This window comes from Protomyctophum parallelum, assembly GCF_964188405.1.
Source record: "Protomyctophum parallelum genome assembly, chromosome: 16".
NCBI classification, from domain to species: Eukaryota; Metazoa; Chordata; class Actinopteri; order Myctophiformes; family Myctophidae; genus Protomyctophum; species Protomyctophum parallelum.
Genome location: NC_139711.1, coordinates 4,887,853 through 4,906,495, shown reverse-complemented (window position 1 = coordinate 4,906,495; position 18,643 = coordinate 4,887,853). Strand labels below are relative to the sequence as shown.

Genomic DNA, 18,643 nt, shown 5'->3' with positions numbered 1-18,643 from the left:
AATCTGGCCGTTAGGGAAATAGAAATGCATTGGCGGCATGAATGTGGAAGCGAGGCGACTTTGGTGGCAGTGCAATGAGCATTGGTCCGCGAGTGCTGTTGAGGCTCGGCGGCCGGCGCAACATGAGGAGATAGCGGTGGAACGACGCAGAGGGTAAGTACATGACGTCACTGCCGTGTGAGTGCAGTGGGTAGGACGGCGGTGCAGTGGGCGGGCTTGGCATGACATAGCTATTGACTTGGGTTCCATAACCGTGTGTACACAAGATTACAATTGTTAGATGTATAGTTGACACTTTGTATCTGTTTTTAGGTTTGGAGTTTGTGAAGATGGGTTATTACTGCAGATTGTGTTTCCTATTTTACTCCAATGAGGAAACGGCCAAGAAGATACACTGCAGCAGCCAGACTCATTATGACAAGTTGAAGGTAAAGATGTCACAAATAACTGACAAGCCACTCTGTTTTTGCCTTGATCCTGAGATGCACATATTTTCCTAGTTGATGTAGGAAAATTATTGTTCAACTGTAGGTTGGTTAAATAGTCCACTTTAATGAGTTTAATTGACTTTGTTTTTCAGAAACACCTGGAGAAGAACAAGAAAGGGAAGAAGACGGAGTAGTATTAATATACACTACATTCTTCATGTTTTGATTGTAGTTTAGTTCATGTACCAATTTTATCTTAATTTTGTTTTTAAGAACTGACAGTAGCTGCATGTCACCATCTTTTTCCTTATCATTGACTTGCTTTTTTTTTTAAAGTCCTATTCTAACTTTCAAAAATGGATATTCCAGCAAAAGATTTAATATTTGTAATTTCAACTATAAAGTGGTTAGGTAATCTTGAGTCACATGTTGACATTAACTACTTTGTTGTTCAAGCCAAGAGTTTGTGGAGCCGCCAGTGGTTAGACCGTTTTATAAATAAACTCTGCACAAAAAGTTCAGAAACTTAACTTTGGTCCATTATTTCTCCACTTAATACCAATTGGTATTGTATTTTATTTCATTGTAATCGTTGATTAGTCACCTTCACAACAAGGTACAGCTTGTAAGGACCAGGTGTCCGTGGAATGAGCAACGTCTGGGTTGTACCCCCAAAACGTTTGTTGCTCATTCCTTACAAGCTGTACCAAGTTTAGTTGCCTACTGAAAAGTAAGCTTACTAAAATCTGCATTTGAACACTTATTTGTCCCACCCCGACTGTGGCTCAAGAGGTAGAGCAGGTTGTCCAATGATCCATGGGTCGGCGGTTCGAATCCCGGCTCCTCCTGTCTACATGTCGAAGTGTCCTTGGGAAAGACACTGAACCCCCAATTGCTCCCGATGTGCTGGTTGGTACCTTGCATGGCTTCCGCCGCAATCGGTGTATGAATGGGTGAATGCAATGCACAATCTATGTAAAGCGCCTTGGATAAAGGCGCTATATAAATGCACCATTTACCATTTACCATTTACCCCCACCCGTGAGATGGTTACTTCTGGCCTAAATTACTTTATTTACATGACAAAGGAAACTCAATGAACAGAACACACATGTTAAAGGACCACTTCACCACTTTTCAACCTATCTTCGTAATAGGTCCTCAATAATAATCATGATAAAATGGCACAATGTTTTTCTACTCAGTCTGTGTCTCATAGGAGGGCTGTGGGCAGTTTAGAAATGTCCTCCAGTGACATCATTAGGCAGATTTTTTTTAAACAATTCTTTTTTAGATTTTCATTATCGTGAGAACGATGGCTTCTATTTTTGCATTGCAACTTTTCAGGACTAGAAAGCCTGCCGTTTCTATTAGCTTGTATTCCCCATTGATGTCACTGGAGGACGGTTTCTGAACTGCCCACAGCCCTCCTATGAGACACAGACTGAGTAGAAAAACATTGCGCCATTTCTTCATGCTTATTAGTGAGGACCTATTATATGAAGATAGGTTGAAAAGTTGTGAAGTGGTCCTTTAAAGTTTCATGACTGCAAACTAGTGCTAATGGGCCAGTTTTCTTTTCTTTAACAGAATTTTATATATTTGACCAAATAAATTGTATCTTAGCTGTGTGGTAGGCTACACATTCTGTGGTGACATAATGACTGAGAATATGTATAATATATAATGTATTATGTATGTATGTTTGTAATGTTATGTATTATGTATATTACAGCTAAAAAAACAACCTATTTTCGCGTATTATGAAATGCAAAGTAGGCCTATAGACGAATTGAGCACTGCCTTGGGCGCAATCATATGGCGTGTTCATGATGTGATTAATAGCCAGCCCAGATTATTATTAAGGCAGAATTCAATTAGTCCTCAAGACGGTCTGAATGAAATGTCCATTTCGGTCCATGCCTCTCTGTCTCCTCACATGGACAACACTCAGCTGGTCCATGGGTGAGTGTCATTAGTGTGGTTGCCCGAATGGGCAACCAGACTCTTGTAACTGTGACACTTTATTATTTCACTGGAGTAGTCTTTATTTTGACGCTTTATACCTCCCACACTGTACGCTGTACGCACTTGAGCCATATGTCAAATTGACCGGAAAAATCGGGAATCGTGTGCTTGTATTTTGTTAAGAGAAATGTTGTATAGTTTAATTGATATGAATTTATTAGTGAATTAAATTTCCCCATTGACATGAATGGGAAAAGGCAAAAATTCACATTCAAGTATTTGTTCCTCGGAGACTGTAATCACTATAGTTACAAAACTTTTAGGGATAATTCAACATTATCCCTAAAATTATTTAACCCTACAATTTTATCGGTCGGCCTCATGGTGGCGCTATAACAGCCCACTTTACCTTTTGGCTTATAACTCTTGAACCGTAGGTCGTAAAATCAAAATTATTTTTTCCCTGGATTCCTTTGGTCATGACGCATCTCCGCCACGCCCATTTCCGCCATGATAGATTTTCCGCCATTTTGAATTTTGTCCAAAACACACTTTTTGCTTTTCCTCCTACAGATTTTGTCCAAATCTCACAGAAATCGGCACACGTGATCTCTGGACCCATCCAATTAAAACTGAACTGCAGAATTTTTAAAGTGCGTATCGTTCGGCCGTAATCGTCTTCCGAAGTTAGTAGGAGGGGCCTATATCACAAAAAATGCCATAAATCACGAACGGAATGTCCAATCCATCCCACATTTCAATCACATGTCCGGGGTGGTTCAATCAACCAAGTTCTAAAAGCAATTCTATTTTCATCCATAGGGGGCGCCGCAAATGCGAGAAATGTAACCGTTTGTCGCAAAAACATGAATTTTGGGGGTTAAATCCCCTCCGAATTACTTACGCATGATCTAAGGCGTGACTTGAAATTGTAATTGGCTGGCAATACTAGTGGGAGGGGCATATGTAAGCCACTGCGGCAACCACACTCTGCAATTTTTTTAAATTGCGAATTTTCTAGTTTGTGACGCCTTTGACAGATGTTTGTAGAAGTCGTTCAGTTATTGTTACATCATTTTGTAATTAACCTCTTAAGTCCTACATAATATATACACTTAGTCGCACAACAATGTTCAATTGTAAAAATGGCTGATCTACAATCTCACAACACAGCATTGTGAGGCTGTTTTTGAACATTTGTAATTTCACATGTTTCAAGTGATTAAAGGATGGATGGCTTTGCCGGCATTTAATGTGAATCACCACCAGCCCAGGTGAAATGTATGCATAGTTCTTGTGAGGCTGGAATCTATTTTACAGTATGGCTCTAGATGCGGAACATAGAAATGTTATGTCAGATTTTCACATTCAGAACCGTGTTAATCAGACCAGTGTGTGTCCATGTGGAAACCTCGTATGAATCTGATCTCAGGTCAGAATGGGTTAATCAGACCAGTGTGTGTCCATGTGGAAACCTCGTATGAATCTGATCTCAGGTCAGAATGGGTTAAATACTACTGAAGTTTCACTTGTAAGTTTGGGTAAGAAACTGTTTTTTTTAATTATTTTTTATCAGCTTGCAGAGACTTTTTGTCTAATCACGTGGTCTGGTTCTTTATTTTCTTTACTTTATACGATAAAGCGTCCAGTACAGGAGTTATGTACAATTTGTCAATTTGCAGGTATTTAGAACAAAATTATAGACTCAAAATCTATGCTGCAAGTGCTCCGTCTTCCAATAAATAAGGTTTATCAAGTAGAAATACATGTTTGGTTATGGTGACATACATTTTGTGCATTGTACATTTACATGACATTGGCAGTTATAAATAAAATTGATATCAATTAACATGTTTTGAGTACTGAGTTATTTCACCGAGCTGGTTCAGTTCAGGTGAAGAAGTTTAAATGGTTTAACGTTTGAAATTATGTTAATTAATTTATTATTAGCCAAATTTGTTTGATACATATCAAGTATAGTGTCTAATGGGGGTCTAATGGGGGCTCAACAAATGTGGATTTGGGAACAACTGCAGACTGCAGTACAGTATTAAGTTATTAACAGATCCCTGATTGATCTAAAAACGAATCCACAAATCACCAACAACACAGCAATAAGGCATTAAAACGTTTCCTTTGGAAAGTCAGAAAGTGACGTGCAAAATAAAAAATAAAATCTGCCAATTTGTATATACACACTATGTTACACGTATACCGACGGTAGGATACCGTGTCTTTTAGGGGCGTTTCTGTGGTCAAGATAGGGCTTTTTTTTGGTACTGTAGCCTACCTGTCAGTTCTGCTGCTGGAGTCGGGTCTTCATGTAGGCTATAGCCTATGTGGTCTTCAATGTATAGCCTATGTGGCGTGAACACTAAATCCAGGCTAAAATCGCGAGATAGTCAGCAAGTCATTAATTACAGAGTATTTCACACACCTTTGATTCGCTGTAATAAAGGAACTAAAAGGTGATCATGAAGCAGAGGGAAACACAAAAGTCAGTTGGCAGCGCCACAGCCCAGCGACACCCACGTTGTGGCCAGAAATGTCACTCCGTTTGTAAGCTAAAGGATCCCACATAATGTAGGTTTGTAATAATGTTGTTTTTTGATGAATTGAACAATGTGGACTTTTGATGAATTGAACAATGTGGACCCTCTTAAACAAGTGTAATGCTTAATTGGGTCGTCCACTCACTGTTAACAGTCTTTGTATTGAGTTTGTGCTTGAAATGTACTGTAATTCTACAAACTATTAATAAAATATTTAAATCAATCAATCAAACCAGAGCTAGACTAACACCATGATATATTATTAGGAGTACAATAACTTGGCATTGTGAATAAAAAGGTATTAGCCACAGTGGGGTTGCAGTGTAATGTAATGCTGAAGGTTTAATCACAGGGCTGTCTGCTTTATGTATTATGATTAAACGTGCATTCTGGTATATTGTGAATCAATGATTGAGAAAAACATCAAAGGGGTTTGAACCCGTGAAGTTCTATAAAGTTGTATTAAGAAGTCGGGCGTCTAGACCGCTAGACCACTGAGGACGCTGCCAGGAAAGGGACTCATGTCTGTATTGACTATTTAAGCCGTGACGTAACCCGTCTGAAAAATAACGTTATTGTAAAAAATAAAAAGATTCACGCGTTCAGAATCATAATAATATGTAGCTATAGAAGCGGACGGGACCCGGATGTAACGTAGGAGGACTACAATAATATATGACTACAAGAAAAACAAAGACTCGCGGGCGTGGCCTCACGTCACACCCGGAAGGAAGTGACGCCAACCCCTCAAATACGGAAGAGACGCGTGGAGGGGGGTTTTGCTCAGTGTTGTTTTGATTTTGCCACGTCACCATGTCCGCCGTGGCGTCGTCGTGTCCGCAGCAAGCAGGTACGTTAAATGTTATTTAATACTTAACGTTGTTGTTGTTCAAACATCTGTGATCACTTTATATGATAACTTTGTTGTGATGTTTATATGTTATGTTCGTGCCACTCTGTAAAACCGTGTTCCAGTAGCCCAATGGTTACCGTCGGCGCCTAGTAGACAACGGCCAGGGCCCGGGTTCGAGTCCCCATCGAGGACTGAGAGTTTAGCTTAATTTCTTACCAAACTAACACAATTGTTTTAGCTTTTCTCGTCGAGGTCCATTATTCATTCAGTATTTGAGCCTAAAAATGGTGGTCCCGTGGCTCAGATACCGAATGAATAAAGGACCTCGACTTGATGCAAACAAACTGTTTGTTAAGAAGAAAATAAACTCGGTCATCGACTGGGAAGTGAACCCGGGCCCGGTTGTTCACATAGCATCGACGGTATCCATTGGGCTACTGGATCACGGTTTTATAATGTAGTTAGTAACATATATGAACACAACACAGTAGGAACAGAGCATTCTGGTTCACGACGGCAGCACGCTAGCTAGCTAACGAACTAGCGTGTTCGTTAGCTAGCTAGCGTGCTGCCGTCGTGAACGTGCACAATGATAGTCAACGGACCAGCGCGTTCATGTGTTTGGGGCCAGGCTGCAATACCTTCATTCGGCCACTATGTCCATTTGGCCTCAGGGTTTCCTCTGGGTGCCTTTTCTCTATTCATAATATACTCTATGCTCACAATGGTGGTCAGTGGCTCAAATGGGTCTGAGAGGCTAAATGGCCTCAAATGGTGGTCCGTGGCTGAATAAATAACCGACTAGAGGTGAACAGAGTAGTGTTTAGATGGTTCTGTTATGACTGCATGCTGTAGTGTTTAGATGGTTCTGTTATGACTGCATGTTGTAGTATTTAGATGGTTCTGTTATGACTTCTCCTCTGCATGTTGTAGTGTTTAGATGGTTCTGTTATGACTTCCCCTCTGCATGCTGTAGTGTTTAGATGGTTCTGTTATGACTTCTCCTCTGCATGCTGTAGTGTTTAGATGGTTCTGTTATGACTTCTCCTCTGCATGCTGTAGTGTTTAGATAGTTCTGTTATGACTTCCCCTCTGCATGCTGTAGTGATTAGATGGTTCTGTTATGACTTCTACTCTGCATGCTGTAGTGTTTAGATGGTTCTGTTATGACTTCTCTGCATGCTGTAGTGTTTAGATGGTTCTGTTATGACTTCTCCTCTGCATGCTGTAGTGTTTAGATGGTTCTGTTATGACTTCTCCTCTGCATGTTGTAGTGTTTAGATGGTTCTGTTATGACTTCTCTTCTGCATGCTGTAGTGTTTAGATGGTTCTGTTATGACTTCTCCTCTGCATGTTGTAGTGTTTAGATGGTTCTGTTATGACTTCTCCTCTGCATGTTGTAGTGTTTAGATGGTTCTGTTATGACTTCTCCTCTGCATGCTGTAGTGTTTAGATGGTTCTGTTATGACTTCTCCTCTGCATGCTGTAGTGTTTAGATGGTTCTGTTATGACTTCTCCTCTGCATGTTGTAGTGTTTAGATGGTTCTGTTATGACTTCTCCTCTGCATGCTGTATTGTTTAGATGGTTCTGTTATGACTGCATGTTGTAGTATTTAGATGGTTCTGTTATGACTTCCCCTCTGCATGTTGTATTGTTTAGATGGTTCTGTTATGACTTCTCCTCTGCATGCTGTAGTGTTTAGATGGTTCTGTTATGACTGCATGTCGTAGTATTTAGATGGTTCTGTTATGACTTCCCCTCTGCATGTTGTAGTGTTTAGATGGTTCTGTTATGACTTCTCCTCTGCATGCTGTAGTATTTAGATGGTTCTGTTATGACTTCCCCTCTGCATGCTGTAGTGTTTAGATGGTTCTGTTATGCCTTCTCCTCTGCATGCTGTAGTATTTTGATGGTTCTGTTATGACTTCTCCTCTGCATGTTGTAGTATTTAGATGGTTCTGTTATGACTTCTCCTCTGCATGCTGTAGTGTTTAGATGGTTCTGTTATGACTTCTCCTCTGCATGCTGTAGTGTTTAGGTGGTTCTGCTATGACTTCTCCTCTGCATGTTGTAGTGTTTAGATGGTTCTGTTATGACTTCTCCTCTGCATGTTGTAGTGTTTAGAATGGGGGTGGGCAACTTTGACGATGGAGACTATATTTCCACTATTTCCACTCTCACTCCAGAGGGCCACGTTGCATATTGCTGTTGTAGCAAAAATAGCCGATGTACAAGCTCAAAACGGGTCACAGTGCAACGCGTTTGGGGCTTATTGATCAGCTATTTTTTTCCCCCCAAGACGGTGGATTGTGGCCCATGCCTTCCTGCTGTTATTTGTCATGTTGGTGTTCTCTATATCTTTTCGTCCTGGGCATGACGTTAAACTGTTCCGTTCGAGAGGACCGGCGACCCTCGAATGTAAACAGCCACGAAAGGAAACTATGTGTGTGTGAGGTGTTCTATCATTTCATTCCAGTACTACTACTTTGGGTAGTGGCTGGACGTTTGTGTAGATATTGAAAAGGAGGGGACGAGCAGGCTACCTTGTGGTAGGCCGTTCTTTTGGGCTTTCCATTTACTCCTCTGGTCATTTAACTGGACATAGAAGCGCCTGTTGTTGAGGAGGCTTTTCCCGACCATTGTGCGGTGTTGGACAGTGTCATAGGCAGCAGAGAGATCTCTGAATGCTGCTCCAGTTATTTGTTTTCCCTCAAACCCATCCTCCATGTGTTGGGTGAGGTTGAGCTCTGTCCAGCACAGGAGCGGCCAGGACGGAAACCAGCTTGGTATTTAGTCAGCTTGGTGTCTGTGAGTGGTATGAGGCGTTGGAGTAGCAGCCTCTCTTGTAGGTGATGCAGAGGAGGGAAATGGGTCGGTAGCTCTTTGGGGGTGATGGGTCTTTGCCAGGTTTGGGGATTGCAACCACTTTGGCCTTTCTCCAGACAGAAGGGATGGTTTTCTGTGCCATGCATTTATTCAGTATCCCCACGAGCCAGGTCTTTGCGTTAGGTCCCAGGTGCTGTATCATTTCTGCCTGTATGTCATCAATCCCTGCTGCTTTTCCGGGTTTCAACTTTCCCATTGCAGTTTCGAGTTCTTCTAGGTCGAAGGGTTTGGTTTGAGGGCTGGCTGATTGAGGTTGGTCTGATACCACTGTGTGATGGTATTCTCCTGTGGGTCGGTGGCGGTGTTGGTCACAACTGGTGGCCAACAGTCGTAACCAACACCGCCACCGACCCACATAGAATACCATCGCACAGTGGTATCAGACCAACCACAATCAGCCAGTCCTCAAACCAAACCCTTCGACCTAGAAGAACTTGAAACTGCAATGGGAAAGTTGAAACCCGGAAAAGCAGCAGGGATTGATGACATGCTGGAAGAAATGATACAGCACCTGGGACCTAGCGCAAAGACCTGGCTTGTGGGGATGCTGAACACGTGCATGGCACAGAAAACCATCCCTTCTGTCTGGAGAAAGGCCAAAGTGGTTGCAATCCCTAAACCTGGCAAAGACCCATTATCCCCGAAGAGCTACCGACCCATTTCCTTCCTCTGCATCACCTACAAGCTCTATGAGAGGCACTAACATTTCTGAACAGACTATATTTACATCAATATGTCTGGGTCCCCACATACTCACTCAGGGTTGACGTGTCACACCTGCAGTGATGGGAGGGGCACCAAAATGTGGTGTTTTGATTGGTTGATGGGGGCACTCCCTTAGTATAAAAGTGTATGTTTTGTGTACACATGACCTGATGAAGATCAAATAGATCGAAACGTTGTCAGTATTTCAATACAGAACGTTTTTTTTTACACCTGTGATGTGCGGGCTCCATCCAATACCTACACCAGTTGTGATGCAACAGAGTTTGCTGTGACCGTTGTGAATTATGGGTGGTGTGGTCTTTGCCAAGACGGTGGATTGTGGCTCATGCCTTCCTGCTGTTATTTGTCATGTTGGTGTTCTCTATATCTTTTCGTCCTGGGCATGACGTTAAACTGTTCCGTTCGAGAGGACCGGCGACCCTCAAATGTAAACAGCCACGAAAGGAAACTATGTGTGTGTGAGGTGTTCTATCATTTCATTCCAGTACTACTACTTTGGGTAGTGGCTGGACGTTTGTGTAGATATTGAAAAGGAGGGGACGAGCAGGCTACCTTGTGGTAGGCCGTTCTTTTGGGCTTTCCATTTACTCCTCTGGTCATTTAACTGGACATAGAAGCGCCTGTTGTTGAGGAGGCTTTTCCCGACCATTGTGCGGTGTTGGACACTGTCATAGGCAGCAGAGAGATCTCTGAATGCTGCTCCAGTTATTTGTTTTCCCTCAAACCCATCCTCCATGTGTTGGGTGAGGTTGAGCTCTGTCCAGCACAGGAGCGGCCAGGACGGAAACCAGCTTGGTCTTTAGTCAGCTTGGTGTCTGTGAGTGGTATGAGGCGTTGGAGTAGCAGCCTCTCTTGTAGGTGATGCAGAGGAGGGAAATGGGTCGGTAGCTCTTTGGGGGTGATGGGTCTTTGCCAGGTTTGGGGATTGCAACCACTTTGGCCTTTCTCCAGACAGAAGGGATGGTTTTCTGTGCCATGCATTTATTCAGTATCCCCACGAGCCAGGTCTTTGCGTTAGGTCCCAGGTGCTGTATCATTTCTGCCTGTATGTCATCAATCCCTGCTGCTTTTCCGGGTTTCAACTTTCCCATTGCAGTTTCGAGTTCTTCTAGGTCGAAGGGTTTGGTTTGAGGGCTGGCTGATTGAGGTTGGTCTGATACCACTGTGTGATGGTATTCTCCTGTGGGTCGGTGGCGGTGTTGGTCACAACTGGTGGCCAACAGTCGTAACCAACACCGCCACCGACCCACATAGAATACCATCGCACAGTGGTATCAGACCAACCACAATCAGCCAGTCCTCAAACCAAACCCTTCGACCTAGAAGAACTTGAAACTGCAATGGGAAAGTTGAAACCCGGAAAAGCAGCAGGGATTGATGACATGCTGGAAGAAATGATACAGCACCTGGGACCTAGCGCAAAGACCTGGCTTGTGGGGATGCTGAACACGTGCATGGCACAGAAAACCATCCCTTCTGTCTGGAGAAAGGCCAAAGTGGTTGCAATCCCTAAACCTGGCAAAGACCCATTATCCCCGAAGAGCTACCGACCCATTTCCTTCCTCTGCATCACCTACAAGCTCTATGAGAGGCACTAACATTTCTGAACAGACTATATTTACATCAATATGTCTGGGTCCCCACATACTCACTCAGGGTTGACGTGTCACACCTGCAGTGATGGGAGGGGCACCAAAATGTGGTGTTTTGATTGGTTGATGGGGGCACTCCCTTAGTATAAAAGTGTATGTTTTGTGTACACATGACCTGATGATGAACAGAGTAGTGTTTAGATGGTTCTGTTATGACTGCATGCTGTAGTGTTTAGATGGTTCTGTTATGACTGCATGTTGTAGTATTTAGATGGTTCTGTTATGACTTCTCCTCTGCATGTTGTAGTGTTTAGATGGTTCTGTTATGACTTCCCCTCTGCATGCTGTAGTGTTTAGATGGTTCTGTTATGACTTCTCCTCTGCATGCTGTAGTGTTTAGATGGTTCTGTTATGACTTCTCCTCTGCATGCTGTAGTGTTTAGATAGTTCTGTTATGACTTCCCCTCTGCATGCTGTAGTGATTAGATGGTTCTGTTATGACTTCTCCTCTGCATGCTGTAGTGTTTAGATGGTTCTGTTATGACTTCTCTGCATGCTGTAGTGTTTAGATGGTTCTGTTATGACTTCTCCTCTGCATGCTGTAGTGTTTAGATGGTTCTGTTATGACTTCTCCTCTGCATGTTGTAGTGTTTAGATGGTTCTGTTATGACTTCTCTTCTGCATGCTGTAGTGTTTAGATGGTTCTGTTATGACTTCTCCTCTGCATGTTGTAGTGTTTAGATGGTTCTGTTATGACTTCTCCTCTGCATGTTGTAGTGTTTAGATGGTTCTGTTATGACTTCTCCTCTGCATGCTGTAGTGTTTAGATGGTTCTGTTATGACTTCTCCTCTGCATGCTGTAGTGTTTAGATGGTTCTGTTATGACTTCTCCTCTGCATGCTGTAGTGTTTAGATGGTTCTGTTATGACTTCTCCTCTGCATGCTGTATTGTTTAGATGGTTCTGTTATGACTGCATGTTGTAGTATTTAGATGGTTCTGTTATGACTTCCCCTCTGCATGTTGTATTGTTTAGATGGTTCTGTTATGACTTCTCCTCTGCATGCTGTAGTGTTTAGATGGTTCTGTTATGACTGCATGTCGTAGTATTTAGATGGTTCTGTTATGACTTCCCCTCTGCATGTTGTAGTGTTTAGATGGTTCTGTTATGACTTCTCCTCTGCATGCTGTAGTATTTAGATGGTTCTGTTATGACTTCCCCTCTGCATGCTGTAGTGTTTAGATGGTTCTGTTATGCCTTCTCCTCTGCATGCTGTAGTATTTTGATGGTTCTGTTATGACTTCTCCTCTGCATGTTGTAGTATTTAGATGGTTCTGTTATGACTTCTCCTCTGCATGCTGTAGTGTTTAGATGGTTCTGTTATGACTTCTCCTCTGCATGCTGTAGTGTTTAGGTGGTTCTGCTATGACTTCTCCTCTGCATGTTGTAGTGTTTAGATGGTTCTGTTATGACTTCTCCTCTGCATGCTGTAGTGTTTAGATGGTTCTGTTATGACTTCTCCTCTGCATGCTGTAGTGTTTAGATGGTTCTGTTATGACTTCTCCTCTGCATGTTGTAGTGTTTAGATGGTTCTGTTATGACTTCTCCTCTGCATGTTGTAGTGTTTAGATGGTTCTGTTATGACTTCTCCTCTGCATGCTGTAGTGTTTAGATGGTTCTGTTATGACTTCTCCTCTGCATGTTGTAGTGTTTAGATGGTTCTGTTATGACTTCTCTTCTGCATGCTGTAGTGTTTAGATGGTTCTGTTATGACTTCTCCTCTGCATGTTGTAGTGTTTAGAATCTAAACTACAACATGCAGAGGAGAAGTCATAACAGAACCATCTAAACTTTAGATGGTTCTGTTATGACTTCTCCTCTGCATGTTGTAGTGTTTAGATGGTTCTGTTATGACTTCTCCTCTGCATGTTGTAGTGTTTAGAATGGGGGTGGGCAACTTTGACGATGGAGACTATATTTCCACTATTTCCACTCTCACTCCAGAGGGCCACGTTGCATATTGCTGTTGTAGCAAAAATAGCCGATGTACAAGCTCAAAACGGGTCACAGTGCAACGCGTTTGGGGCTTATTGATCAGCTATTTTTTTCCCCCCAAGACGGTGGATTGTGGCCCATGCCTTCCTGCTGTTATTTGTCATGTTGGTGTTCTCTATATCTTTTCGTCCTGGGCATGACGTTAAACTGTTCCGTTCGAGAGGACCGGCGACCCTCGAATGTAAACAGCCACGAAAGGAAACTATGTGTGTGTGAGGTGTTCTATCATTTCATTCCAGTACTACTACTTTGGGTAGTGGCTGGACGTTTGTGTAGATATTGAAAAGGAGGGGACGAGCAGGCTACCTTGTGGTAGGCCGTTCTTTTGGGCTTTCCATTTACTCCTCTGGTCATTTAACTGGACATAGAAGCGCCTGTTGTTGAGGAGGCTTTTCCCGACCATTGTGCGGTGTTGGACAGTGTCATAGGCAGCAGAGAGATCTCTGAATGCTGCTCCAGTTATTTGTTTTCCCTCAAACCCATCCTCCATGTGTTGGGTGAGGTTGAGCTCTGTCCAGCACAGGAGCGGCCAGGACGGAAACCAGCTTGGTCTTTAGTCAGCTTGGTGTCTGTGAGTGGTATGAGGCGTTGGAGTAGCAGCCTCTCTTGTAGGTGATGCAGAGGAGGGAAATGGGTCGGTAGCTCTTTGGGGGTGATGGGTCTTTGCCAGGTTTGGGGATTGCAACCACTTTGGCCTTTCTCCAGACAGAAGGGATGGTTTTCTGTGCCATGCATTTATTCAGTATCCCCACGAGCCAGGTCTTTGCGTTAGGTCCCAGGTGCTGTATCATTTCTGCCTGTATGTCATCAATCCCTGCTGCTTTTCCGGGTTTCAACTTTCCCATTGCAGTTTCGAGTTCTTCTAGGTCGAAGGGTTTGGTTTGAGGGCTGGCTGATTGAGGTTGGTCTGATACCACTGTGTGATGGTATTCTCCTGTGGGTCGGTGGCGGTGTTGGTCACAACTGGTGGCCAACAGTCGTAACCAACACCGCCACCGACCCACATAGAATACCATCGCACAGTGGTATCAGACCAACCACAATCAGCCAGTCCTCAAACCAAACCCTTCGACCTAGAAGAACTTGAAACTGCAATGGGAAAGTTGAAACCCGGAAAAGCAGCAGGGATTGATGACATGCTGGAAGAAATGATACAGCACCTGGGACCTAGCGCAAAGACCTGGCTTGTGGGGATGCTGAACACGTGCATGGCACAGAAAACCATCCCTTCTGTCTGGAGAAAGGCCAAAGTGGTTGCAATCCCTAAACCTGGCAAAGACCCATTATCCCCGAAGAGCTACCGACCCATTTCCTTCCTCTGCATCACCTACAAGCTCTATGAGAGGCACTAACATTTCTGAACAGACTATATTTACATCAATATGTCTGGGTCCCCACATACTCACTCAGGGTTGACGTGTCACACCTGCAGTGATGGGAGGGGCACCAAAATGTGGTGTTTTGATTGGTTGATGGGGGCACTCCCTTAGTATAAAAGTGTATGTTTTGTGTACACATGACCTGATGAAGATCAAATAGATCGAAACGTTGTCAGTATTTCAATACAGAACGTTTTTTTTTACACCTGTGATGTGCGGGCTCCATCCAATACCTACACCAGTTGTGATGCAACAGAGTTTGCTGTGACCGTTGTGAATTATGGGTGGTGTGGTCTTTGCCAAGACGGTGGATTGTGGCTCATGCCTTCCTGCTGTTATTTGTCATGTTGGTGTTCTCTATATCTTTTCGTCCTGGGCATGACGTTAAACTGTTCCGTTCGAGAGGACCGGCGACCCTCAAATGTAAACAGCCACGAAAGGAAACTATGTGTGTGTGAGGTGTTCTATCATTTCATTCCAGTACTACTACTTTGGGTAGTGGCTGGACGTTTGTGTAGATATTGAAAAGGAGGGGACGAGCAGGCTACCTTGTGGTAGGCCGTTCTTTTGGGCTTTCCATTTACTCCTCTGGTCATTTAACTGGACATAGAAGCGCCTGTTGTTGAGGAGGCTTTTCCCGACCATTGTGCGGTGTTGGACACTGTCATAGGCAGCAGAGAGATCTCTGAATGCTGCTCCAGTTATTTGTTTTCCCTCAAACCCATCCTCCATGTGTTGGGTGAGGTTGAGCTCTGTCCAGCACAGGAGCGGCCAGGACGGAAACCAGCTTGGTCTTTAGTCAGCTTGGTGTCTGTGAGTGGTATGAGGCGTTGGAGTAGCAGCCTCTCTTGTAGGTGATGCAGAGGAGGGAAATGGGTCGGTAGCTCTTTGGGGGTGATGGGTCTTTGCCAGGTTTGGGGATTGCAACCACTTTGGCCTTTCTCCAGACAGAAGGGATGGTTTTCTGTGCCATGCATTTATTCAGTATCCCCACGAGCCAGGTCTTTGCGTTAGGTCCCAGGTGCTGTATCATTTCTGCCTGTATGTCATCAATCCCTGCTGCTTTTCCGGGTTTCAACTTTCCCATTGCAGTTTCGAGTTCTTCTAGGTCGAAGGGTTTGGTTTGAGGGCTGGCTGATTGAGGTTGGTCTGATACCACTGTGTGATGGTATTCTCCTGTGGGTCGGTGGCGGTGTTGGTCACAACTGGTGGCCAACAGTCGTAACCAACACCGCCACCGACCCACATAGAATACCATCGCACAGTGGTATCAGACCAACCACAATCAGCCAGTCCTCAAACCAAACCCTTCGACCTAGAAGAACTTGAAACTGCAATGGGAAAGTTGAAACCCGGAAAAGCAGCAGGGATTGATGACATGCTGGAAGAAATGATACAGCACCTGGGACCTAGCGCAAAGACCTGGCTTGTGGGGATGCTGAACACGTGCATGGCACAGAAAACCATCCCTTCTGTCTGGAGAAAGGCCAAAGTGGTTGCAATCCCTAAACCTGGCAAAGACCCATTATCCCCGAAGAGCTACCGACCCATTTCCTTCCTCTGCATCACCTACAAGCTCTATGAGAGGCACTAACATTTCTGAACAGACTATATTTACATCAATATGTCTGGGTCCCCACATACTCACTCAGGGTTGACGTGTCACACCTGCAGTGATGGGAGGGGCACCAAAATGTGGTGTTTTGATTGGTTGATGGGGGCACTCCCTTAGTATAAAAGTGTATGTTTTGTGTACACATGACCTGATGAAGATCAAATAGATCGAAACGTTGTCAGTATTTCAATACAGAACGTTTTTTTTTACACCTGTGATGTGCGGGCTCCATCCAATACCTACACCAGTTGTGATGCAACAGAGTTTGCTGTGACCGTTGTGAATTATGGGTGGTGTGGTCTTTGCCAAGACGGTGGATTGTGGCTCATGCCTTCCTGCTGTTATTTGTCATGTTGGTGTTCTCTATATCTTTTCGTCCTGGGCATGACGTTAAACTGTTCCGTTCGAGAGGACCGGCGACCCTCAAATGTAAACAGCCACGAAAGGAAACTATGTGTGTGTGAGGTGTTCTATCATTTCATTCCAGTACTACTACTTTGGGTAGTGGCTGGACGTTTGTGTAGATATTGAAAAGGAGGGGACGAGCAGGCTACCTTGTGGTAGGCCGTTCTTTTGGGCTTTCCATTTACTCCTCTGGTCATTTAACTGGACATAGAAGCGCCTGTTGTTGAGGAGGCTTTTCCCGACCATTGTGCGGTGTTGGACACTGTCATAGGCAGCAGAGAGATCTCTGAATGCTGCTCCAGTTATTTGTTTTCCCTCAAACCCATCCTCCATGTGTTGGGTGAGGTTGAGCTCTGTCCAGCACAGGAGCGGCCAGGACGGAAACCAGCTTGGTCTTTAGTCAGCTTGGTGTCTGTGAGTGGTATGAGGCGTTGGAGTAGCAGCCTCTCTTGTAGGTGATGCAGAGGAGGGAAATGGGTCGGTAGCTCTTTGGGGGTGATGGGTCTTTGCCAGGTTTGGGGATTGCAACCACTTTGGCCTTTCTCCAGACAGAAGGGATGGTTTTCTGTGCCATGCATTTATTCAGTATCCCCACGAGCCAGGTCTTTGCTTTAGGTCCCAGGTGCTGTATCATTTCTGCCTGTATGTCATCAATCCCTGCTGCTTTTCCGGGTTTCAACTTTCCCATTGCAGTTTCGAGTTCTTCTAGGTCGAAGGGTTTGGTTTGAGGGCTGGCTGATTGAGGTTGGTCTGATACCACTGTGTGATGGTATTCTCCTGTGGGTCGGTGGCGGTGTTGGTCACAACTGGTGGCCAACAGTCGTAACCAACACCGCCACCGACCCACATAGAATACCATCGCACAGTGGTATCAGACCAACCACAATCAGCCAGTCCTCAAACCAAACCCTTCGACCTAGAAGAACTTGAAACTGCAATGGGAAAGTTGAAACCCGGAAAAGCAGCAGGGATTGATGACATGCTGGAAGAAATGATACAGCACCTGGGACCTAGCGCAAAGACCTGGCTTGTGGGGATGCTGAACACGTGCATGGCACAGAAAACCATCCCTTCTGTCTGGAGAAAGGCCAAAGTGGTTGCAATCCCTAAACCTGGCAAAGACCCATTATCCCCGAAGAGCTACCGACCCATTTCCTTCCTCTGCATCACCTACAAGCTCTATGAGAGGCACTAACATTTCTGAACAGACTATATTTACATCAATATGTCTGGGTCCCCACATACTCACTCAGGGTTGACGTGTCACACCTGCAGTGATGGGAGGGGCACCAAAATGTGGTGTTTTGATTGGTTGATGGGGGCACTCCCTTAGTATAAAAGTGTATGTTTTGTGTACACATGACCTGATGAAGATCAAATAGATCGAAACGTTGTCAGTATTTCAATACAGAACGTTTTTTTTTACACCTGTGATGTGCGGGCTCCATCCAATACCTACACCAGTTGTGATGCAACAGAGTTTGCTGTGACCGTTGTGAATTATGGGTGGTGTGGTCTTTGCCAAGACGGTGGATTGTGGCTCATGCCTTCCTGCTGTTATTTGTCATGTTGGTGTTCTCTATATCTTTTCGTCCTGGGCATGACGTTAAACTGTTCCGTTCGAGAGGACCGGCGACCCTCAAATGTAAACAGCCACGAAAGGAAACTATGTGTGTGTGAGGTGTTCTATCATTTCATTCCAGTACTACTACTTTGGGTAGTGGCTGGACGTTTGTGTAGATATTGAAAAGGAGGGGACGAGCAGGCTACCTTGTGGTAGGCCGTTCTTTTGGGCTTTCCATTTACTCCTCTGGTCATTTAACTGGACATAGAAGCGCCTGTTGTTGAGGAGGCTTTTCCCGACCATTGTGCGGTGTTGGACACTGTCATAGGCAGCAGAGAGATCTCTGAATGCTGCTCCAGTTATTTGTTTTCCCTCAAACCCATCCTCCATGTGTTGGGTGAGGTTGAGCTCTGTCCAGCACAGGAGCGGCCAGGACGGAAACCAGCTTGGTCTTTAGTCAGCTTGGTGTCTGTGAGTGGTATGAGGCGTTGGAGTAGCAGCCTCTCTTGTAGGTGATGCAGAGGAGGGAAATGGGTCGGTAGCTCTTTGGGGGTGATGGGTCTTTGCCAGGTTTGGGGATTGCAACCACTTTGGCCTTTCTCCAGACAGAAGGGATGGTT

At 44.4% G+C, this 18,643-nt stretch overlaps 1 protein-coding gene across 5 annotated transcripts in view; it reads left to right on the top strand.

Moving 5' to 3' along the window:
* The window catches only part of LOC310873283 (uncharacterized protein), an 87,798-nt gene that overhangs the window by 18,713 nt on the left and 50,442 nt on the right, over window positions 1–18,643 (top strand). For 3 of the 5 annotated variants that reach the window (XM_083785624.1, XM_083785621.1, XM_083785620.1), the window contains 2 exons: window positions 313–428; window positions 581–1,196. The exons of the other annotated variants lie outside the window; for them this stretch is intronic. In XM_083785624.1, the coding sequence (XP_083641750.1) occupies window positions 313–428; window positions 581–622 (158 nt within the window). In that variant the 3' untranslated portion in view covers window positions 623–1,196. Of the gene's footprint in view, window positions 1–312; window positions 429–580; window positions 1,197–18,643 lie in introns of those variants that run through there. 5 annotated transcript variants of the gene reach the window in all.